At 32.8% G+C, this 27,168-nt stretch overlaps 1 protein-coding gene across 1 annotated transcript; it reads left to right on the top strand.

Annotated features, from left to right (window-relative positions):
• The first annotated feature begins 1,323 nt into the window (after positions 1 to 1,323).
• LOC127704092 (solute carrier organic anion transporter family member 2A1-like) lies at positions 1,324 to 26,595 on the top strand. The gene is made up of 10 exons (XM_052208006.1): positions 1,324 to 1,448; positions 5,468 to 6,156; positions 6,895 to 6,981; positions 8,728 to 8,964; positions 9,435 to 9,599; positions 10,333 to 10,516; positions 11,064 to 11,202; positions 13,178 to 13,332; positions 18,986 to 19,050; positions 25,952 to 26,595. Exons 2-10 carry the CDS (start codon positions 5,478 to 5,480, stop codon positions 26,236 to 26,238), a joined length of 1,998 nt encoding a protein of 665 aa, XP_052063966.1. The 5' UTR covers positions 1,324 to 1,448; positions 5,468 to 5,477; the 3' UTR covers positions 26,239 to 26,595.
• The last annotated feature ends 573 nt before the right edge of the window (positions 26,596 to 27,168 follow it).

Consider the following 27,168-nt stretch of genomic DNA (forward strand, 5'->3'; position numbering starts at 1 on the left):
ATAAAGCTAGTTAGTCTAGCGAAATATTGCGTTTATTTTCATCATTTTGTAAATATTTTAAACATTCTTATATTTACATACTAAATAGTGTGTTAAAATTACATTGTTAGGCAATCTATATATATATATATATATATATATAAATCCGTTATATGTTGCCTGTAAATTGGCACCAAAGAAGTATTTAGTCTGGCGCAAATGAAATACAAACCGGTAGCGCAAATTAAATACTACATATTTCAAAAATTGGCGAAAAGGCAATGCACCCGTTTATACATATAAATTCATAAGCACTTATAAATGTCTGTATTTCCGATGTTTAAATTTGTGTATTTGATTAAAATGTTTAAAATACATGAATTCTGAACCAAAAAAAAAACCTAAGTTGTTTCGGAAGTAAAGTAATATACAAATGTCTTTCAGTTTCAAATTAATTCATTTCGTTTATTATGGAAATATTCTTTAACGAGAAAGATTACCAAGGCATGTTTAATATTGAATAAGATTGGTTTCCAACAACAATGTCAAATATAAAAATAAGAAGATATGGTATGATTATTTATGAGACAACTCTTCACCAGAGACCAAATGACGTAGAAGATAACAACTATAGGTCTCCGTACGACCTTCAACAATGAGCAAAACCCATACCACAAAAAAGCTATAAAGGGCCCCGACATGACAAATGTAGAACAATTCAAAAGAGAAAAGTAACGGCCTGATCGATGTACAAAATAATAAGCCAAAAACATGCATGATATACAGTAACAAATGACAACCACTTATATCTATTAAAGGCTTCTGATTTTGGACAGACACATACAGAATCAGTCTGAAAGCAAGGTTTTAGAAACGATAGTTGTTGCTACTTTCTAAAGACAACAATGGGACTGATATTACAGCCCGCCATTCTGCAGTTGCGTTATTTTTTGCGAAAAAAAATGAAATTGGCGACAGTTTGGAAATTTTTCTGTTTTCTGTTTCTTGCTTGCTACTGGAGTCAGAAATTGTGTTTTTCTATCTCTTACGCATGTGTCTTGTTATAATATAGAAAATATAACTCAAATTGGCCATCATAAAACACTTACGTTGACAATTTATGCGATGTTGTCTGTTAGTTTTTTCTTCTTTTTTAACAGATAAACTAACATTATATAATTTTTACAGAAGTAAAAAAAAATATGATATGTATATCAATGTTAGAACAAATATTTTAAGTTTAACGATCTGTCATCCCTTTTGAAACCCAGTTTAGACTAGATTCCGAAGGATAGACATGTTTTGACATTGTAGATTTTTGTTCTCACTCATCGATGCATGTCAACATGCATGTGAACCGAATGTACACAACGTTTAATCTGGAAGTGCACAGCTGTTTGAAAAAGCAATGGAGAATTCAGCTGTGAACTTGACTGGATTAATAATTCGACGTTAACTGAAATAAAAAGGTAAGGTAATCTTATACATTCTGTGCACAACAGCCACAAGCTAAAATCAAGATGAATTGACAAAATCATCCATAGACACTCGTGATAGAAATATTTTATCATTTTAGTAATAAAAAACTCCGGTAAAAGTTTTAAGTTAATACAAATATTACATGTATTACCATTAAACAAATTTGTCCACTAACCCATACTTTTCTTTTCATAAATATTTAGCCATATTTAAAAATCTCATAAAATCCTTGTTATTTTTTCATAGTAAAGCGGCAATGTTAAAAGTATGAAAAATCTAGAAAGAATCATTTCCCGCCAAATTTTCAATGGCCTATCATATCTCGAAAAACAAGCACACGGACCATTCATTTTTATGCCTTTTTAGTTCCTTTATTTATACTATCATTTTATAACAGTCTTTTAAAAAAAACCTTGTTATTTTGAAACAGAGTAGCGAACATCCTTAAAGCAATCTCTATCAGACTTGCATTTTTAATCACTCTTTTTGAATGGACGGCCATTGTCATAATTGTCATAAAGTGTGACTTAATTTCTGTCGGTGATCATATGATTATTTTATATCATTTAAACGGAAATTTACTTATCATCAAGGTATGATTTTCTAAGAAAAATATATGCGTTAGAAATTAGAAATTAGATGATTCTAAGACAAACTACACGACGTTTATTGCCGATTTTACGTGCTTTCTATACAAATGTTCACCTATTTTGAAAGAATTCAATCAGTAATATTCCCGGAAATAAAAGAGATAAATGCATTTTTTTTTATTTTCAGTTATGATTCAACGAGCAAAAGTTATATGTAAAATTTCCCCAAAATCTGTGACATGGCCGATTTACTATTCCTTGACCATGTTGACCTTAAGTTTCAGTGACATTTTATCCCTATCTAGATCCAGTATTTATACATAGTTTGGCTAGCCCTTACCTTCATGCATTAGAAATTTATTTCTGTGTTAGTATTATTCGGTTACAGCAGTAAACATTTAAACTAAAATATTAAAGTAACTCATGGGATAATATATAATGTCCCAGAGTAACTGCAAAGCCCTATTTCAGTCCAAAAACTGTTTTGAAAATGATAGAATATGTTTACCTAAATGTTTTACATAGTAGTATACGACTATAATCTAACCGCCTCGGTGGTCTCGTGGTAACGTGTTCACCTCGAGTGTGGGAAGTCGTGGGTTCGAACCCCGGCTGGGTCAAACCAAAGACTTAAAAATTGGTATTTGCTGCTTCTCCGCTTAACACGGGCATTAAGGGGTAAAAGCAAAGACTGGTCAGCAAATAATAAGCATAATAATATAATATAATAATATATAAGTCAGAATAATGTATCCGGGTAAGATGACATGTCTTCCTACGGACTGTTATCTTGTGAACTAGCACGGTAAACATCCGGCTCTGCGTGTCGGTCTAGTAGAAAACAGGGTTAATATTCATAATACATTAACTCGTCCTGAATATGCATATGAATTTGCCGATTGACGTTAAACAGTCATCCATCATCACCATCATCATCATCATCATCATTATCACGAATACAATCAATAATATTTAGTTAAAATGTGATAATCTATTATGATTATGCTCGCTTGTAAATAACAGCATATGCTGCTAAAAGGATCAAATTACAAATAAGTTGGAAGTGTCAACAAAGGGACGTAACTCTTGAAATATCGGAACCGCTTCGTCAGAACTATTGACAGATCGAAGTGGCACATTAAGTGGCACAAATTTAGCACAGACCAGTTATGAAAGTCCCCATCACATTTAAATTCAACATATGTTCCCAAGAAGTAAATAAAGAAATTTTAACTTCTTTGGTGAACAAATTGACAAGCCAGGTGACGAGCTCGGGTTTGAAGGCTTCGTATTCTAATTTAGTATGTTTAATCAACACCATTTCTATGTTAGAACTTTTAAAAATTATACGCAGTTGTCATTTATAACGTACAGCATGCTCTGATGTCATTTTAGAGTACTTTTTGGAGGAAGCAGACTCGTTTCAGTTGATTAAAAAATGTCTCCAAAATTTCCAAAATATGATAGTCACATGACATCCATTATTGTCTTTAGTAATGGCGTCAAACCGGGGTCTGTTTTCCGATTGAAACATGTTTGATGGCGCCAAACCTTACCCTTTACAGAGAGCTTCACAATGTATTTTAAGCTTTGAAAACAAATGTATGTAAAATGATTGCGAAATATTTTTGTATTATAACAGAGTCTCCTATATTCAAACTTTCAACCATTCTCTCTCTCTCTCTCTCTCTCTCTCTCTCTCTCTCTCTCTCTCTCTTATCGGTTTTCCTCACAAATGATAAAAACAGGCAAGGTAAATGAGAAAACATATCATATAATAAGAAGTAATGCAATTACTAGTAATAATAACTTCTTCTTACTGCACCGTATGGCAAATTTACATTAATAATTAACACTTATCCCTAATATATCACCAATTGTTACGTATGCGTGCGTTCAGATTTGAAATAAAAACAACAACAGCTTTTTTATTTTGTTAAAATTGATAGATAAAACCGTTATTTGTGGAAAACACAGAAACTGTAATAAATTACGAAATACAAAATAGAAAACAAAAGCGAAGGGAGAAAACATACCATCTAATAAGAGTACTGTGGATTCATTTATTTTCGTGGGTACCAATTTTCGTGGATTAAGGAAAACTTACATGTTCGTGGATATTTAATTTCGTGGTTTTTGACAATGTCTGCATACAGACCTATAGTAAATTTGCTATTCGTTGAACATTTCATTTCGTGGTTAACCTATAACCACGAAATCCACGAAAATTGATATCCAACGAATAATAATGAATCCACAATAATACATTTATGATAAAAACTTCTCCTTACTGATCCGTATGGCACAAATTCATTAACCATAAAACACTTATCCCTACTATATCACAAATTGTTACATACGTTAAGATGTGAAATAAAAACATCAACAGCTTTTTTGGTGTGTAAAAAAATGATAGACAAAACCGTAAAAGATGGAAAACACAGAAAATGTTATAAATTACGAAACACAATACAGAAAACGAAAACGAAGGCGGCCTGAACTTCAAAGGGACAGATAAAAATGCACCGGAAGGAAACCACTTTCCTTCCACAAATAGAACCAATCGTGCGCTCATGACAAGGTAAAGTGCGGTTAAAATATATAAAAGGACTTGATTGTGACTACGAAAAATTGGAAGATACTTATCAACCTACTAACATATATCGTAATCGTTACGGTCAACCAAGTCCTAATGTAAAATCATTGCTTCCGTAATACGTGTTTAGAAATTTATATACATTACCAAAATTGTTTAAGGAATGACTGTAATATTTTTTCTGTCTATGAAGAAATAACATCAAAAATGTGGTGCACACTGAATCACCGGCGTAGCAGGTTATTTAAAAGTGTGCACCACATTTTTTATGTTATTTCGAATAGACAGAAAAAATATTAAAGTCATTCCTTATAATTTAATTCTAAAAATGAGTAAATAATGATAAAAACGTTGATGACGTCGCAGTCACGTGACAAAATTGTGTCTATGAGGTGATTGACAAAACACTTTCAGCCAATCAGAAGACGCGTTACATCCAAAATTAAATTATTAAGAAATATTATTGATCTTGAATGAAGAGAATCTGTCGGATAGTTTTGAGATTTCAATTTCATAGAAGGCCGCTAAATATCCAAAACAAAATGTTTCTTTGAACTGAATTCAAGAACGACCATTAAAACGATGCTGTTGAAAGGAACACACAAATGCAAAACAATTGTTAGAAGATAATGTGTACATATAGTATTTATCTATGTATATACTCATGTTTCATTGTGAATTTTGTAAAAAATATATCTTATGCAGTATGATAGAATATAAGAATTGAGTAATATATAAAAACTATTCTTTTACAATTTTAATAAAAGTTATTTCACTATCTTTTTTTAAATTTGTTATAATCTTTATGTTCCCATATTTACAGACATAGTAAAATGGCTGAGAAAGTAAAAAAGAATTGTGATATATCACCTAAAATAGATGACCCAGAATACCAATGCGGCTTTTATTATCGCATTCCATACCTTCAAAGATTTGCTACGGCAGCTTGGTTTACAGGTTTCTTTGTACTTCCGCAACTGACATCACAGTCTCTGTACATGTACATCAATTCTCAAATTCCTACATTGGAAAGGCAATTTTCCCTCAGCAGTTATGAAAGCGGAATAATAATGACCTTTAATGACATTGGGTTCCTTCTTGCTGGAATGTTAGTTGCGTCCATACCAAAGCTTGTGCATATACCTAGATGGCTGTTTGGTGCTATTATAATTTACGCCGTTTCCAGTTTACTTTGCAGTCTGCCTCATTTTATTATCAATTCAAAACAAGATGTTACCGACACTACTTTGGAGATGGCTAATACAACGAAACTTTCGAAATTGTCGATCTTTCCAATTTGTAGTGACCTCGTAAATTCAGACAAAAGCAATACAACAATGGAAAACAAACCTCGATTATTAAATTCAGCTATTGACCAATCACTAAAGTCACTGTCTGTTGGATTGATTGGCATTGGTTTGGGACTACAAGGAGCTGCAAAATCTATACGAACGCCATTCCTAACCCAATACCTTGACGAAGAAAACAAAGATAAGACGGGGTTTTACCTTGGTGAGTGATTCCCACATTATGAAATTAAAATAAAAAAAAGCTCCTTTCTGATGACGAGATGAAAATATTCAAAACTTTAGATTACAGTTACCCTGAAATTGTAAAATCTATTTGAAACCACATTTATCTAATTTAAATTTCACCAAATAATTTTATGACAAATTGAAATCATCAGGTACTAGCTGTAATTTTCACTGCATTTGTTTTAAACACATCAACGCTCATTGGTGAATTCAATCTAAAATCGGTGCTGGTTTTCTACGGTTATCCAGATTTCTTTCCACGCAAACACTAATTACTTGATCATTTTTATGAATTAAAACTGACAGCCAATAGTTGATAATCATGCTGTTCTTTGAAGTATAACTGGCTCTTGATAATAATTAATCATAACGAAAATGCGAATACTTTCAGATCTGAAGTGAATGCTTTTTTGGACAGCAATCCAAAAACAAAACATAAAAAAAAGTCATCTAAAAGGTAAAATGCCATTTCTTGTTTGTCATTAACTTCAAATTGATAAATGAACAAATGAAAATTCTGAAACAACCACACGTGATTTCATATAAATACAAATTATACATGTAGATGAAAGATACTAAGGGGAGGGTTGGGTACTCACAAAACTAGTTTTTGTACATTGCTTAACCAATATCATAACAAGATTCTGTCAAAATTCGGTTTGATTTTCGTTTTAATAATTATTTTGCTTGACGTTCTACAGTTTTATCAATTTAGGTATCTTGATGAGTGCTTCCGTACTTGGACCAGTTTTAGCCTTCGTTCTTGGTGGTATATTCAGTAGAATTTATGTTACACTTGAAGGTATGTTTTGCCAAGATGTAGATTCTGAATGATAAAATAATCTCACTTGTATCTTTCATACCATACAGATAAATAAACTCATCATAGATATCAGGATTTAAATTTTGCACCTACGCCAGACGCGCGTTTCGTCTACAAAAGACTCATCAGTGACGCTCGAACCCAAAAAAGTTAAAAAGGCCAAATAAAGTACGAAGTTGAAGAGCATTAAGAACCAAAATTCCTAAAAGTTTTGCCAAATACAGCTAAGGTAATCTATTCTTGAGGTAGAAAAGCCTTAGTATTTCAAAAATTCTAAGTTTTGTAAACAGTTATATAATTTAATTCAAGGAAGTCAGTTGTCGTTTCTTGATAACAAACAACAACTAGATTTATCAACATGTAACGCTATGTGTACCTTATACAACATCAAACGGTCATGTTTTATTGCACCTGATTCGAAATCAAACAAATATCTTTAATTGATCTGTTAATCCTGGTGCTGGCGTAGATAAAGGCAACAGTATTATACCACTGTTCAAAAGTCATAAATCGATTAAAAGAAAACAAATCCGGGTTACAAACTAAAACCGAGGCAAACACAAACAAAAACAAACGCCAACATACATAGAAACGGACTATTTGATAACAACTGCCATATTCCTGACTTGGTACAGGACATTTTAAGAAATGATGGTGGGTTGAACATGGTTTTATGGCTAGCCAAACCTCCCTCTCATATGGCAATGTTAAAAATTATCGCTAAAATGAAAACACTACGTGACAGGAATACAGTACAAACAAACGCAAGAACACTCAGCACAGAGAGAAGGCTGATCATTTATTTTTGACGTTTTTCTATCGTCATTTTGTTACTCAGGGTATTATTATAAACAGGATATGCACTGTACGAGGTTGGAGGGAGTATGTTTTGCATACAACAAAATACTTCTCCTTTTATTCATATAAGTAACTTAATACTATATAAACAAATACATACATTAATAGTTTCAAAACGTTGATAAATTAATATGAAAATAAGAAGATATGGCATGATTGCAAAGAAGATCAAATGACGTATATGTCACTATTCGGCCTGAAAATCCCATACCGCATAGCAAGATATTTAAAAGGCCCGGCCATGACAAATGTAAAGAAATTCAAACAAAACACTAATTGCCTAATTTATGATCAAAACAGTACAGATACAGATATAACAATAAACAAATATGATATACAGCAACAAACGACAGCTACTGAGCTACTGGCTTAAAACAGACACATACAGAATGTGGCGGGTTAATCATGTTTGCGCGCGCTTAACCCTGATTATTATAAAGAAAAGCGCATCGGATGCACAAAATTCATAAAGTTATTTCAATTTATGGCCAATATATCCCTCAATATTTGTAATCTGAATGTAAAATCTTTGAAAAGCAACAATTCCATAAAAACAAAATGCAAGCCCAAAATGACAGTATAACACGAGAGTATCTTAGAAATCAACAAATTTTCCCATCGTGCTGTAAACAGAAGATTTGTCAGTCCTCAAACGTTTCTATAATTATACCTGCGATAACATGTAGTCCACGTGCAGCGGCAATTCATTATGAATTGAATGCTTGAATAGTTATCAAACTATATATTATGCAAATTTAGAAATGGTTCGTTTACATATATTCTTAGTTGTTTCGTTAATATATATCATGTATATTATCTTTTTGTTTGTTTGTTTGTTTTTTTATTTCACTATTGACTGTATTTCAGACGTAGACATGTCTACAAAAGATCCTCGATGGATTGGTGCGTGGTGGCTTGGATTTATTGTTGTTGGTACTATAGCTCTTATCTGTGCCTTTCCACTTATTTGCTTTCCCAGACATCTTGCAGAAAAAATTCAAAAGAAAGAGAAAGAAGAAGAAAACCTTGTAATGAAACACGAAAATCAGAATAGTCTGGAGGTTGAGTCTTTGAAAAAGACTTCTAAGATTGAGATTTTCAAAGGTATGTACTCATCAATCTGCTGTTAAAGAATTTATTTCTAAGATTCTAATTTGTGGGGTCAAAGTCTTCCGAAAAATAATTTTCTTGAAACATTTATAGAATAGTACGATTCCAAAACATGCCTTTCTATGTAAACGTCATGCCATGAGAAAATGAAAAAAAGAACATTAAAAGAGATAATCATACGCGAAAAAAAACCCACAAAAACAAATGTTTGAATAAAATAAAAAAAGTTAAACGAAAAAACCTCATTTACAGTTTCTTTCCAATTAGTATCTTATATTTCATTAAAAATCGCCCTAGTGATGTTTTTTTTATAATTATCAACACTGTATACTAATATAGCACAAACCCGATGATGACGTCAAAAATATATCAGTGAAGGATGGCTTTAAAGCATTCTGTAAAACCGCTCTCAAGTCTTTTGAGTTTAATATTTATTTTTGTTGCTTTGACAACTTTTTTTCCAGAAAGATCGACTTCATATATCAGAGTGATGAAAAGCCCAATGTATTTGTGTTTATTAACAGCTTTTGTATTGAATGTATCTTCTGTGTGTGGTCCAGTTGTCTTCAAGTCCAAATACATCGTAGCTCAATTCGGACTTCCTTTATGGAAAGCAAATTTGATTATATGTAAGTACAAGTTTAGTGACTTTAACTAAATCATTTTGTTGTTGCTATCTCGTTAAGGTATAATGTGGATTAGTTCTCTTCGGTATCAATTTTAGTGGATTGATGAAGACTTGCATTTTCGTCGATTTTTTATTTCATGGGTTTGAAAAGTTTGTGAACAAGCCCATGTCAAATTCGTTGATTTTTTTAATTCTAGACTCACCTGTATCAACGAAAGTCCCGAAAATTGATATCCACAAATAATAATGAATCCATAGTTTCCAGGTTTCGTTTTATGCAATTAATCTTCAAAATGTACTTTTTGGTATCTTCAAAATGTGATTTTTAGTGTCTTGAAAATGTACTTTTTACTGTATTTAATCCTTGTTTATGTAATCTGACTGGTGTCACTAGTGATACAAGAACTGTCGACTCTCGGAGATCATCCCGAAATTTTGTGGGTTCGTGTCACACAATCTATACCTGTTTGTGTAGCGTTTTGTTATAAATTAAATAATTTAGAATAACTAATCGAAGAATTCCAATACAGAAAAATTTATTAACGAGTAACCGAACAACACATTTATTCACGAATGCGCGTAGCGCATGAGTTAGTTATCGATGTTGTTCGATTACGAGTTGAATATTTTTCGATATTTAAATACTTTGAAATTTTAATTAGGTGTTTATCGAATCTACTCCATTGTGCGTCCAAAGATAATGGCTCTTTCATGTATACCTGATCTATTTACAGCCGCTGTTATGGTAGCAACACTTTCTCTTGGTTCTTTTTTCGGTGGATACATAACAAAGAAGTTTAAATTATCACCACGGATGCTTATTGTGGTAACTCTGATACTTCATGCAGGAACGACTTTTTTCTTCGGTGGAGCTATATTTGTGGGATGTGATCAACCTCAAATTATTGGTCCTAATATGTAAGTATTTTAACAATATATGATATTGAAGTACATGTTATTGAAAGTGATCTGTTTAAAGAACAATTTGAATGTAAGTAACTGTAATTTAGATAAGCAATTGCTGGAAAACATACAAACAAATTCTTCAGACGCTTCAGGACTTTGTTTTCTATTGGATATTCCGTCATAAGGTACACGATGATGTCTTTTGTGAAGCTGACCTAACAACTTTGTTTTTGAAAATATTCAAAAGACTTCAGTTTAGAAAATAAACATCAATACTGACTTAAATATCACATTATAAAGAACAACAGAAATCTTAAACAGTATTGGTCAAAACTACATATCACACAAATAACAAACGCTTAATATCTCCGAAAACATAATGACGTACAAAGACGAAAAGCATGTTACTGATAGTCTTACAAATTTTAACTTATTCCGATTTGAATATTTAAAGGCAAGATATAGAAGCGGTGTAAATAATGAAAAAAGACGACAACTTTGCTTTCGAAAATTCATATTGTATCAAATCTTACAATAGCTTCAATTTCTATTTTTTCAGGTCGCATTCCATTGTGATAAACATGACTGAAGATTGTCATTGTGATCCTAAAGATTATTTCCCAGTTTGTGGTTCAGACGGTAGAAACTTTCACTCTCCTTGCTACGCTGGGTGTAAAGAAGTAGCTAGAAATGGAAGAGTAAGTAGGCTTATCAGATTTGATCATGATGCTCCACAAAGTTTTATTTCGGCTTAAATGTAAACTAGATTTGTTAATTTTGGTTTTTAGGGTCACATGATTTTCCGTAGTCTTTTTTATTATTGTATCAACGGACAGACACTCTTTTATTTTCAATCCATTTTTTTTCATTTGATATTGAACAGTTTGTCCGTACTTATAACACTTCTCTAATTTTCATGCTTTTTTCAAATTTCTCGATCGGTGTGAGAAAAATATTTTTCATATCTGGAGAAAACTTTGTTCTCGGCAAATGATTGGTCGAATTTTGATTATGACGTCATATTTCTAGGTTTCTTCTAAATTTCCTATTGTGACGTCATGAAAAACGGCGATCATGTCACATATAAAGAACACAACTTTCTACATATCTTTGAAAAAGGAAGGACAAACTTTGTTTAGATATTGTCTAAAACTTATAAGATAAACATATTTCATCACTATAATTCGCGTATTACGATACTTCTCCACTCTTAACAGTTAAATTTTAATTATTTAGAAAGCTCAACAAGCCTCGCTCTTTACTTATTAAAATCAAATTGTCTCGAGTGAAGAAATATCGTACCCACTTGATGCAGTGGTGGAATCTATAATTTCAAATGCAAGTCCATAGTAAAACTTTATTGAGGTGTATAACGTAAAACTAACTATATTAATAGTTGTATATGGCCTAGAAGAATTCTTTTTGTACAGACTACACTGTTCAGTTGCATTTAAAAGTGACCTGTGAATGTCAAAACATGATCAACATTTATTCAATATAAAATTTATGGAATGTCCTGAACCCAGAAGGGTAAAAAGTAAAACAACAAAAAAACCGAACTCCAAGGAAAATTCAAATAGGAAAGTCCTTTAACAATTAGCAAAATCAAAAGCTCAAACACATCAAACAAATGGAAAACAACTGTCATATTCCTGACTTGGTACAGGCATTTTCTTATGTAGAAAATGGTGGATTAAACCTGGTTTTAAAGCTAGCTAAACCTCTCATTTGTATGACAGTCGCATCAAATTCCTTTATATTGACAACAATGTGTGAACAAAACAATCAGACATAATAGGTAAACATGTCAAAATAGGTGTACAGCAGTCAACATTGTGTTATAATCTCAATCACTATAAAAACAAAAAAACATGTCAACAAAAAAAATCAAAATGGCATATAGACAAAGCACATACGCAACATTGAAACACAAGAATACAAAAAATGACAACAGCACAGTGACACAATGGCGGGGTGTACAAGTACCGAGCCACGTCTAAAGGATATTATCAAAAATGGACCAAACATTAAACGTTAATATTGACAAAAATGTCCAATAAAAAAAAAATAAACCAAAGGTAAAATCACTTAAGGGTTAGTTTAATATAGTAGGCACAATGCATCTAAAACATAATACACAATTATTATACCGTATTTAAGAATACTCACAGTTATCAAAATTTATTTTCATTGATTTTAAATGGTTTGCAGACTGATTCACTGGTTTGAGTTGGTGTCGAAATTGTACAAAAAAGTTCCTGCGGGAACAAAGAAAAATATTTCATTTGTTGCCGAATTTAAACAATGGGTGCGACTAGTGGAACATGATCTGCTTTACTTTCTGGACCATCCGAGAACACAGCTGGTTTATTCTATGAGTTGTGTTGCTCTTTTTTAGTTTATCTGTTAAGTAGTTTGTAGACTGTTTTTTTTATTCTGTCTATTTTTTTTTTGTTTGCCATGGTATTGTCTGTTCCCCTTGAAATTGGTATGGTCACAATGGTATCATCTGCCCCTTTTTTAATATGTGCTAGATTTTAAATTGTACAATAAACAACGTGCAAGTACATTTTTAAAACTACATATCAAAATTAAACCATATGTTTATATTATTGAAATAATAATTACACTGTCTCATTTTTAAAAATATTTTTTTTTTATTTTCCATTGTAGATGTATGCAAATTGCACAGTTATTCCCGATGGACAAACGTCTGCCGGACTGTGTCCATTTGAATGTAATGCACTGATCCCTTACCTTCTCCTAAATGTCTTTGGCTATATCTGTGGATCAATGAATATTATCCCAATGTTCATGGCTACTATTCGGTAAGATAACTGATGAGAATAATTGATCGTTACCTTACGTCCAGGGGAAAGTTAAATGCATAATAAGAACGAGGTTTTGTGGTATGAATATGAATCCTACTTTGTACTAGACTGGTACGACACGCTGATTTTTAACATGCTAGTTGACATGGTAACAGTCCACAAAAAGACGTGACCCTTTACCCGGATACCTTTTCTTATTCTTAAAAAAAGGAATGAACGTCCTTCCCCAAAAAAATTCATGCATATTCAGGTCGAGAACAAATCAATAATAAATAACATCTGTAGGGTATGCAAAATAAGATGACAGAGATGTTTGGCGAGGAAACTTAATTTTCAATATAATGATGTTTTATTGAATAGGGGTAGAAATATTGCCTTGCAATAATCCACATATGGATCCCTCAGAGAGCTCTTGCAATAGTGCTTTAACGTGGAGATAGTGTGTCGATATACCCTCAAGAGGCAGATTAATCGATCTCATTTCAAACCGCACTATGCTGCGTTTGTATGCATTCTACACAGCAAAACGAGTGCTAAACTTTAAACAAAAGTTTTACTGCCAAACTGGAAAAGTCCAGGGATGGCAAGATTTCTTTGCCTCAATCGATCAATTAAGTTTGTTGATTATATAATATTGAACTCGAGGTTGCTCGCTTAACAAAAAGAAGTGTGTATCCCGATTTGCTTTACAAAGCATCTGTCAATGTACAATTATTACAGGGATTCAAAATAAGAAATTTAAAAAATCACTTGTATTACGCCCAATTTTAAGTAAAAGACAAGTCTACATATTCATATTCATTTTGTATGTGCCTGTCCCAAGTGATGAACCTGTAATTCAGTGGTTCTACACTTTACACAAGTATTCCCCATTCCAAACTAAAAGACTACATGAAAAAGTTGGTCTTGATTTGTTTCACAAAAAATTAATGGCCAACGTAGACGCAAGTTTCTTGTCTTAGGGAAGGATAAATTGTACTTTGTAAAACATCACTCTTCACTAACTGAGAAGAATCACCTACCACTTTACTAAATATTAAAACCTTCGATCTTGTGGGTAAAACTATAGTTTCCTCTGTGGCAAGCATACAAATATTAACCATAGTACTCTCTTTTTGACATAATTTCTATACTTTTACTGCCAATGGTTAATTTAATTCTCCCTTATGTCAAGTTTACAATCTTTGTTATACAAAAAATTGTAGCCAACAATAGCAGGGGCATCGATATCTACGATTACAAATCGTTGTTAAAATTTATGATCATTGATTTCAAAATTAAAACGGCCTGTCCGAAAGTTGTTATTATTTCTCCATTTGCCAGTTTCAATTGTATCCCCTTGTAAATTTTGTCTGGCCGTTGTGACTCCGGCATGGACAAAACATTTCCTGACATGAATAACTGTCAAGGTAGAACCGGTGTCTGTCAAACAATTGACAAAAATACCATTAATTTTTATCTTAAAGTACAAACTATCATTTAAGTCATTATTTAATTCACATTTTTTGTGTGGCCCGTCATTTAAATATAGATCGGCTAAAAGAGGGCCCGACTCTTTAGCCACTAATGGTTTCCCGATTTACAATGCTCTGTCTGTGTACCCTGTGACGATTTTGACGTTTCGAATCAGTTGTTTTGGCAAATATTCGCCATTTTCTGTATGTCTAGAAACCTTCTGCAATCTCTCTTATAATGCCCCCATTTTACGAAAAAGTAACATAAAAAGTTTGTCTTTTGTGAATGATTTGGACCTCGATTACTTTTTATCTTGGCTAGTCTATTCATAATGCTGTTCATCTGCTGACAATCATCTTGTTCTTCTGCATCTACCATTCCCATTCATAACCCATCGCGATTATTAAATTTCCGCCTATGTCCGTTTGCAAACGCCTCAAATTCAAGTTCTATTCTAACACTGTCATCTATTGAAATAGGTTTCCACTGACAAATTGCCCATTCTAAATCTGCATCATTTAGAGAATCTATGTAACAGTCCCTGGCAAGCTGTTCACGAACTTCCATAGGACAGTTGGATATGCTAGCCGTGTTAATTTTCTCGAGTTTTACTCTTCATCTGTGCGTTCATATAGTTCAGCCTGATTGCTTGGCTGAAATCTCGAAGCAAGGGCAGTAACTAAATAAGTGAAGCATTTTCTGAGATCTGGTCTTAGATCGCTATGAATAGCCAGTGCTGAATCCCATAAACAGGTAGCCAATCCTAGCGCTTTTGGAATATTGTCCCACGCTACCATCTCAAAATGTACATTATAGTCTTGCCAACTACTTGTTCCGTCAAAAGTTGCTGGTTTCTTATTACTACTATTTGTTTTATTTCGTGTATTATTTCCTCTGATTAATGTGTTATCACCCCTATAATTATCTCAATAATCATTTGTCATACCATATGAATCCTGGCTAAACCCTTGATTATCGCCTAGTATATCTCCACCCGTTGGTACTGTCCTGACAACTCCCGTGCATGGCCAGTGCACTCCTTGGGATCTTCCGTACCGTTGTGGACCTTCCATTGGATCCCCTGCATGCCTGCAGACGGCACCGTTTTTGTCCATTATGGACCCTGGGAAACTTCTTGTAAAACTTTTACTCATGTGAAGTCCTTTGGAGGGACTCGGGCTATAAAATCTGGTAAAAGACCCCCGTTGCCGAGTTAATCGATGGTTTTTAACATCGCCTATATGCCATTATTTATCTGTATGTCTCCCCTTCCAAGGGATACCTGCTGATTGGTAGTTCGCTCACGAGCAACTAAACCAGCTGCGACTTTATCTCAATAAACCGCCCTGCCAGTAGTTTCATCAATCTGAATTAAACCTTTGTTTATAATGTCAGTTCTGGTATTTTCATAACTGGTTCCCGGTTGGTCTTATATACATCTTTGTTCTTGTCTTTCGTAGCAACTGTGTACTGCTTTCTTACCCGTATCTGTACCTCTCCCGTTGGGGTAGCATTTATGATTGGTTCAGAGGCAGATGTGGGGAGTTTTAGTCCCTGGACATGACCTTGGGCTGACGGCTGCTCTTCATCTAGCTGCAAATATTGAGATTTCTCTGAAAACGTACGTGCATACGATTCTTCACAGTCCAACATTTCTAATGGGAATCTTTATTTCTGTGGAGATTTTTATCCCACCGCCTGTCACCAAATTGTAGTAGGCCGAGGATTGGTAGCGTTTTTCTATTGTGTATTGCCTGGTATCTCGGCTACTGTGACTGCTATGCAACGGCCAACATATAAATACTGGACTGCTGGTAAACAGGTGTCTAACTATTCAATAAACATACAGCTCAACTGCCGCCGTCGTCTTGTTTTTATTGGTAATGACTAGCAAAAAAGGGGGGTAGTCTAACTAGCTGTAGGATGACGCCTTGGCGTTTCAATAAATACAAAGTTGTATCACGAAATAAATATGTGTGAATTTAATAAGTTAGACTGACAACGAGATATTTAGCATTACATATTCATATTATTTATAAAATCAACAAGTTCAACAAATGAATATTATTCATGAGACTTTCTTATAACTATAACTTTATATAAGAATGAAATAGATAGTCAATAGCAACTGAATACTTCTCTGGTACCTGTGATAATAGTCACAAAAAAGGGGGGGGGGGGTAGTATCTCTGGTTCAAAATATAGGAAAAGTGGACTAATGATAACCAAAAATACCTAAATAATCACAGTTCATAGTTAAACATAACAGTATCAGCGGTGTTCCGCAAATGGCGGTTCTAAGAATGTGCAATGAACTTTCTTATTTCACCTAGCGTAATACTAATGACACTTTGAAATAAATAGATCGAGATGAATATTACGATAATTCTCGAAATTCTAATTAGAACCTAACTTTAACGAAATTACAGGATAAATTCTCTATATCCATGACTAGCTTAGAAGTTTTTTATAATTTAGCAATGGCTGCCCAGAAGGAACAAGACTTAGTACGAGAGAATGTCGCGCATGATTTTATAATACTCGACACACTTTGGACACGATATGGACACAATTTTGACGTTTCTAACGTCAAATGACATCACGACACAAACTGCACTTTACATATACGGGGATTTTTATAAGAACCTTTTGTTAACAAACAATGGCGACTTCTAGGGTTGAAGTGACCCGTTAATAAAAATTGTTAAATGCTACATGTCTGGGAGACTTATGATCGTTGAGGCCGGTATAACTACAACAAGGAACCAGAGAATCATGTTAGTTTAACTTGACCTCAAAATTAATGTACAACTAATACAATTAAATAAGTGATTTTACACTTGTCACATAAATCAGACTGGTTATAAAAATGTATGTTCCTACGATTTGTCGCCCTCTACCGTATCATTTACCTTTCAAAATATAGTAATATTTACTATTCATCATATAATCTAGAGAACGTGACCCATAAAAGAAATGAATAAAACATTGAATAATTAAGAATTACAAAACCGTAACAATATTTTATACGTTTGGTGGACGTGTTTTCAACATACAATCGGCATTCCCATGGGAAACAACTGTGTTCCTCTTCTTGCCGACTTTTTCCTTTATTCATATGAGGCTAACTTCATACAAGAACTTCTTAAAAAGAAGGAAAAGAAATAAGCAGTATCCTTTAACTTTCAGCTAAATAGAATATGTTCTCTCACTGAATGATTCAAAATTTGGTGACTATGTTGAACGCATCTAACCTACCGAACTTGAGATAAAGGATACAACAGATACAGTTCAGTCTGCCTCATATAATGACTTACGCATAGACATTGACAATGAGGGTCGGTTGAAAACAAATCTTTACGACAAAAGAGATGATTTCAGCTTCCCAATTTTGAACTTTCTATTTTTATGTAGCAACTTTCCAGTGGCGCCTGCATATGGAGCACATATCTCCCAGTTGGTACGAAATTCGAGGGCTTGTATTTCCAATCATGATTTTCTTGAAAGAAGGTTTCTGCTCACAAGGAAGCTATTAAACCAAGAGTTCCAAGTGGTGAAGTTGAAATCATCACTTCGTAAATTTTACGGACGCCATCATGAGTTGATTGACCGTTTCAACGGATATGTTACAATTGTCGTAACTACAATCCCATCCCCTTTTACCGAATGTGACCTACTGAATTGGACTTATCACAGGGTTTTTTTTACTAACATGAACAATTCGATGCCACATTTGAATCAGTATTTGCTTACCATTCCGGAGCTCTGAGAACACATCCAAGTTTTTGGTTGGGTTCGTGTAACTAAGTCTTTAGTTTTCTATGTTGTTTTTTATGCACTGCTGTTTGTTTGTTTGTCTTTTTTTTTTTTTTTTGCCATGGCGTTGTCAGTTTATTTTCGACTTATGAGTTTGAATGTCTCTTTTTTGACGATTGTTGCTGTTTATAATTGTTTTTCGTTCATTGTTTTGTACATAAATCAGGCCGTTAATTTTCTTGTTGGAATTGTTTAACATTTGTCATTTCGGGTCCTTTTATAGCTCACTATGCGGTATGGGTTTTACTCATTTTTGAAGGCTCTACAGTGACCTATAGTTGTAAACGTCTATGTCATTTGGTCTCTGGTGGAGAGTTGCCTAATTTGCAATCATAGCACATCTTCTTTTTTTCATAATCTGATTTAAGTTTCCTTTTAGGAGCGTTGAAGATCGTGACAAGTCTACAGCAGCAGGATTAAAATCCGTCTCAGCTTCTCTTCTAGGTATGAACACTTAACATATTTCATTGTGCATGGCTTAAAAAATTTAACAAAAAGATACATAACTGTTAATATGTGTGCAGTATAATTATTTCATAGGTCCAAAAACTACGAGAACTTTCATTGGTAAATGGTATATATATAGTAATTATAAATACATTGTTGGGCTGTATTTTAGACGAAATATATATACAGAATGTATTTTCAGCCTTGTATCACCATCACTGCTGGTGATCCGATGGATAAAATCTGTTGTAGAGTCGTCACTGGTTCAGACGTACTAGTAATTATAAATATATATAATAAATTATTCTTTCTAATAATTCACCAAATTAGAATATAAATGTAAGTAATATAAGTAGTTTGATTGTTCTTACCAAAAACAATAAATGAGGCCACAGTGGCCTAATGGTCAAAATATTCGAAATACTGTATGACTAGCCTGTCAACACTTAGGTTGTGCGTTCGACTTCAATCTCAATTGACTAGGATTTGCAGTTTTCCTATTGAATGTCGGCTTTTCTCTCCGGGCACTCCTGCTTCATCTGCCAATAAAAACTGACAAACACGAAATAGCACAATAGTACTGAAAGTGGCGTTAAATACAAATCAATCAATCAATAAAAGAAATATAAAACGTTTCCTCATTAATTGAATTTCCATAGTGTATGACGTCGTTTACCTATCATAATGATTGAAAGTATTAGCCAGAATGCATAAAATTCTGAAACAGCAAATCATGATTCCAAACCCAAACAGGTACGTGTATCAATAGTAGTATACACCGTTACTAAATATAGAAAAATCATAAAAAAGGAAATCCTTTAATTGTATCAAGGGCACGATACATGTAATATTAATTTAGCAATTATTATCTTTTAGAGTTTTAGTTGATTATCGTTTGTTTAACGTCCAGTGGCATGTATTTCGTGAATATTTATGACGACATTGATTTTGGGAATGATTATACTGCACTGATGTGGATTTGTTTATGTATATATACAGATGAATTGGTCTATAATTCGGACTGGGGATCGATGGTAGCAATTTTTGTTGTGTATATACACATCATTAGTTAGTTGGAGTTTAAAATCCTGGTTTTAAAGATTAATACAGGACTCAAATGAAATATGTGTTCCATTAGGCACTGAATTTCATGTTTCGCTTGTACCAACAAATACATCAAAACTGATTTACCAAGAACATATGTGTAAATAAAACTAAGGTGAGATGTTATAGTTGTCAACTATCCAACAGAGACTTATTGAATGTAAGCAACTATATATACCCCTGAAAAAGTATCGCACCACCTTGATTTTTCTCACAAACCTTAATATTTTAACATATAGTATTATTAATGGCCCTGAAAGTATTTATTCACAAGTGTACATGTGTATGTTTTAATTTTTATGAATACAATCAATGTTCCTACCCTTACAGACAATATTCAAATTACTCACTACTGTCTTCATTTACGAATCAACGGATAAATCTATAAAATGACGGTCAAAAGAAAACAATCAAGCCCTAGCTTGCCGACCAGTCAGTTTTGAATAACCTTTTTTTTAAATTTGGATTGTCTACACTTTTAAAAATAACCATATAGGTTAACTATTTGATAAGATACAACGTCTTGCTATTGAATTTTATAAATAATAAAATGAAAATAACACTTTGTGAATGTACGCATCCGAAGCGCTCTTTGTGTGCGTCTTCACCAGGAACGCCCAAAGGCAAAGCAATGATGTACAAGTACCAAAAAACGTGAAGAGCTATGTGAAAAAAGTATAACTCCAATGTAAGTTCAAAAGGGGGAGTCCATAAAAACTGACCAAATCAAACGTTGGACTTTTTATCAACCAAAGGAACGAATAGAAAACAACTGTCATATTTCTGACTTGGAACATTGGGACAAAAGGGACCTACACATAATAGTCAATTAAATTAATTCATATCTTGTACTTCTAAATTTTTATCGATAATACACATTCCAAAATTTACTTTTTCGACGAGTGTGTGGTAACTACCTTGCATGAATAACATTTAAATATAGCTTGTTTTTCTTCAAATGCCGTTTACAATGGGGGCAGAACTTGTTAATCTATTGCACACAGTCACACAACTAACTCATAATTTTAATCAGACGCAGGTATGTTAATGCTGTTCTAGAGTAAATCGGCTATTTATTCATAAAAAAATCATTGAAATTTGAAATTATTTTGAATTTTAGTCTAGAAACTTTCATACCCAAAACTAATTTTGATCATCCCTTATATCATCCAAACTTTTAATTTCTGGTGTCTCAGAACCCTCCCATCTCGTTACCACGGTATAGGCGACATTCTAAGATGGCGTGTGAACCTTCAACTTCAAGAGCCCGGCACACCCCAAAGAACTACACCAATGAATGAAAATAAATTTGCATTTGGTTGACAAAGATGTTATCTTTCCTGTAACAGCTATTTCTTTCTTTAAACATGCCCTTTTCTAACAAAAAAAAACAGAAGTGACATACAATCCAACCATGCCCACACCAAAATTCAACTTTCTTGTCAATTTTGAAAATGTTGTATTCATTTTAAAAAACAAGAAACAGCAATCTTGGTATTCATAAGCTTTCCAAAAATAAATATGCCAAGTTTTAAAGAGATCAATAAATATTAACGGGGTGTGCCAATGCCATCTTTATCAATGAATGAGCGGCGACATTTAAGCACTGTAATGATTCAGATCGATTATTCCCCTTTATGGTATTAAAGTGCCTGAAAAAAAAACGACATTTTGATAGTTTTTGACTAGAAATGGACACATTAAAGATGTAAAACAATGTTATTATTTTCATTTTCATACTTGAAGGTGTTCATGAATCTTTAAAGAATCATGGTGCATATGAATGTCATGAGGGAAGAAAGGGGGATACTCTAACGTTATACTTTGAAAGAGCTTTTGTTACCCATGTTTATTTCTAACTCCACATATGTGCTGATTATAAATAAATACAACTTATTTACTTTCTTAACTTCGAATCTCATAGGGGTTTGACGACTTAGGACCAAGGATTAGAATAGTAAGATAACGAGATGACGAACGACAAAAAAATCTTTCTAAAACAAAATGATTCTCCTAATAAGTAAAAAACACACTTCTTATCAACACTAGTGCATCGAAGTATGAAGCCCCTTCTATCAAACTCATGTTTCATGAGAAATATTAATCTGCTCAGCCCTAATAAAGTTCTTTTTCAATGTTTTTTTTTTGAAACATTTTTAAATAGTTCATTGAACATTAGTATGGAAAACCGTCACATGACAAGTGTAAATGGATCTCTTTTTGAAACAATATCTTCTTTAACCTAGAATTTCTAGAGCTATGTTCATTTGTTGAACATGCATCATTCATTCATTGCAGTCACTTGCATAGTAAATTAATAAATTTAAAAACAGGTCCATGCATTGATCCAGAACTAAAACAAGAAAAAAATATAATACTAGGTCATGTACATGATGTAGGTAAATACAGTATGAACTTATTTTCTATTATTATAGTAAAAATAAATGTGGATAGTGTCCACATGTGGACACAGATGATGCCCCCGCTTGCATATCATTATAGTTATAAAGGGACATAACCGCTACGCCGGGGCATAATAAAAATAAAATAAGTGATTTCCTTTAAGAGATGAAACTATTTGTTTATTCAATAAAGTTGTATGCATGTGAAAGCCATTACTTCTTCAAGAGTTCATTATGAGACCAGAGTATTATTTGGCTATTAAATACATAATGTCTATATCAAAAGTTTCATAAAACTTATGATGATTTTTCATTCATTTCAAATAGTTTTCTCAAACTTAATACCAAAAGCATTGTATATGAAAGTCCTTATCATAATGCATACAATATTTTTTGTGGTTTTCCATGATCCATAATAAATGTAGACATATATCATCCTGCTGATTTTCATATGTTAATGTTGTACTGGAAAATTCTTTATTCCTAAACTTCTTTTATTTCACATGAAACATACAAAGAATATTTCTATTTTCATGTAAAATATTGTGAATTACAATGTATATACCAGTAAGTACATGCAGTTACCAGCCTGCCAAATATGATGTTTGAATTATAATTCTCACTCAATTCACAGTTTTATGTATATATCCAAAAATATCTCAATAACTGGCATATGATAAATATTGATATGAACATTTCCTTTTGTGTGTTGATCTTACAGGAAAGAAGTGCACAGTCATTTCCTCTGGTGTAATACTTTCATTTCTTTGTCTTCAATGTTTCAGAGTCAGTTTTAACAGTCATGTAATTCTTCCTTTTGTTTTCATACTGAAAATTGCTTCATTCCAAAAGTCAAAAGTGACATGTCATGGGGTTATTTCATATTCAGCACTGTTATAGTTTTGTTATATGTCCTCTAGCTTTTATCTTTAAAACATTCATTTCACTTTCTTTCCATGCATAGATCTAAAACTATCCCCATATATGGTTATAAATTGTCTGACAATTTCCTTGTTCGTGTTGATCTTCAAAAGAAACAAGTGGTTACTCTTTTTCTCTGATTACTTTTTCCAATTTCACTTAGTAAAAACTTGTATAACACCATTGACTCCAAATCATCTGAATACATATACTGAAAAAAATTATGTAAACATTTAGTGGCATTTTGAAGTTATTGGTATTGAATATTATGATACAAAAAAAAAACTTCAGTCAAAATTGTGTGTTCCTAAATTATTATTGAATTACAAGTAAACTTGACAAAAAGTTCTACATTGATTTAAAATGAACTTTTAATTCATGAATTTTCTGCAAAAGTACAATAACGTTTTTAAGTACAACTTACTACAAATTGTTATTAATTAATATGACTTAATCAATATTGATTGGGTGTGACTCAATAAAACAGACAACTTATATATACACATAACCTGAGGGTCTGGATGGTGTTTATAGAATAGATAATAATCCTTATGGGCAAATAGTGCAGAATAAAGGGCTAAAATATTAAAGAATTAAAAATGACCAATTATAAAAGAGAACAATTAGGTGTTTAAATACAAAAAATAGAGAATAATGGGCAAAATAGATAAAGAATAGAGACAATTGTATAACAAAAGAGTAAAGAACTGAAGGACCCCCAGCAAGACTCATACATTATAATATAAATACTTACATTGTGTAGACCTCATATTTGATATTATAGAAACTACACTCTTCAGGCATTGACATGTCAATGTAATGTCTGCATGGTGTAAATAAATCTGCAAAAGAAGTAACAACAGTTACTGAAAGGCTTCAAACTAAATTTTATACACACCAGATTGTAAATAGACATAATTAAGATTGATGTGAATTGTTTTGAAACATGATTGTCAAAATTTGAAAATATCTACACAAAGAAACATAGACTTCAGATTTACTTTTTTTAATAGTGAATCAATATTACAAATAAACATTTTATATAATCTAATGAATATAAAGATAAGAAAAATGAACAAATTAATAAAGACAAAATTTAAATTACACTAAAAGGGATGATTTAAAATGACAGCATGATGACTATCAGATTTAAAACCATAAATGAAAAGTTGTTTATCAATTATGGCCATGAAAACAAATAAAAGTTCTCACATATCATAACTAACATCTCATGTTCCTGCCTAAGCAATTTTATTAAATGCAGGCAAGCCATAGGCATTAGTATGATTGCATACACAGTGACATGTATGCATATATTTTTTTTAATTTTTTTTTTTATTTTACTTTTTTTTTTGGGGGGGGAGGGGTTGTAATATATTATAAATTGGAATAAACACCTAAAAAAGAAATGATTTTGCATGTGCAATCAGGGGCAATCTGAAGATTCATGTTCAAATACACCTAATAGATCTTTAGAAAAATGTTTAATAGGCGTTTGCCTCCAATATAAAATTCGAATCATATGACATGCATACGTCGAGACAAATTAGGGGGAGAAGAGAAAATTAAGGGGAAAGCTGGCGGGCATGGTGTTCGGACTTTTAAACAAATTCCACTCCTTATGTTGCATTGTTGCTGACCTTTAAGAGCCCATATTTAAAAATATTAGACCCGCATCTGTGCATGGCAGGTCAGTCTGCAAAATGTCCGACATAAAGTAATTTAGTCAATGGTCAATGAAAATATGATTGTTTATAAGATAGTAAAATAGTGTTAACTTGCATAAATCATTCATAGGAAGTTTGTCCTATACTGCATACAGAGTTCCCTTGTCATGTTGACAGCAAAACGTGTAACGAAAAACCCCAGTTTTAAATAAACAATGCGGCTTTCTAAATCGTGAATGAAATGAATATCGATGATCCTCGGCAGTAGAAGGCTAAAATAATTTAAAACAAACTTACCTCAAAATAAAAGCAACACACTTCTATATTAACGTGTTTTTGTTGGACTGATGACACTGACTTCTATCATAACAAGGTGCCTGATCACCTGTAAGTGACAAGCTCAAAATTGAAGTCGGCGAAACGTTCTAGCCAATCACGTGTCGAATAGTTTATAATATGACGTCAGACTTAGGTTGCGATGCAAACACCGAAAAACATTGCCTATTTTTTTTTTACTGCATTAACCTGCCTGCGGAGACAAAACATCACTTTACCAAAAATTGTCATTAGATTGATTTACGTGGAACACCTGTGAACAATTGAGGATTATGAAACTCGTTCAAGCTTACCACAAGAGTAAGTGAATAAGAGTACACTCTATTTATGTTTATATATGTAATCGAATAATATAATATGAAACTTATTTAACAACTAATAAGGCCTTTGATGATTTTATAAATCTTATGTCTTTTAGTATGTGTTATTTCCACGAGGCTCATATACACTTTTTGCAAATCATTTTAGCATTCATTCCTGCTCCCATTGTGTTTGGAAAGGTGATAGACAAGTCTTGCATCCTATGGAACTCTGATAGAAGTCGGAAGGGATCGTGCTCGTTGTACAACATAGCGGAACTCCGAATTGGTATGTTCGGAACAGGTCTGCTTTACAGAGCAGCTGCACTGTTTTTTATGTTACTGGCTTTATGGAAGGTTTGGTCAATTAAGGATTGGAACGAACTCAGGAAAAAGAAGACAGATCATATAAAAATGAATGGATATGCAGAGAAAGCCGTCAGTGCGGAACATTAATAACATATGTTCAACAGGTGTGAATTGCATTAATAAAATCAGTTATTACTTTGAAGAATAACATGAATTTGTTGTTATTTTATCAGTTAAGTTATATTTTGGGATGCAGCAGAACTTGTAAATGCACAGTCATATCTCTTATTCAGAGAAAAAAATATTACCAGAATTTCAGCAGTGATGGTTGCTGTTCGAATGGGGCTAATTTTCGTTTTTGCCGGAAAACTTTCATTTCGTTTATATGTTATTTTCAGGTTGGTGTATTATCCCCCAATTATTTATTTCGAATTCTTTCAATATGATAGAAGACAATTATATTGTAGGCTATGTCTACTGGAACAATATAATTATAGTGAAGTGAGGTAAAGCATCCACACCTTTTATTTATTTAAAGAGTAAGAAACCATTGAACTCTATGATAGTTTTTTTTTAAATTCGCTTCTAAATGTATGACAGAACATATTTGATTCGTTTAGACGAAGCGTCAAGGTTGTTAGGTTAATCAGGCTCGCGTTCATTCAAATTATCTGGCATAGTCTTTGTATGCATCCATCTGTAGCATACAGTTCTTCTCTCGGTTGATGGGCTTTGGAATTCAATATTTTGGACGTTTAGCTGAAAACTCTTCATGTTGTAAATTTTTTTTTACATTATCTCATGTTATAGCATGACTAGCAGAACTATATTTGTACATGGGAGATGAACAAGAACAATTAGGAGGTATGTATTTAACTTCATCGCTAATATCTTCTAGTGTTTAGAAATCTTGGATGCAATGGATATGGGTAATAAGAAATGACATTTGTAGTTTCTTCTTTGAGGTGAAAATGTATTGTTTACCGTACATACTTGTGTTATTGAAACCCTTACTTAACTTACATCCATACACTTCATGCACTATGAAAGGTTTACATTATAAAGCCAATAATTTTA

The sequence above is a fragment of the Mytilus californianus genome, unplaced genomic scaffold (genome assembly GCF_021869535.1).
Source record: "Mytilus californianus isolate M0D057914Y unplaced genomic scaffold, xbMytCali1.0.p SCAF_1, whole genome shotgun sequence".
Classification (NCBI taxonomy): Eukaryota; Metazoa; Mollusca; class Bivalvia; order Mytilida; family Mytilidae; genus Mytilus; species Mytilus californianus.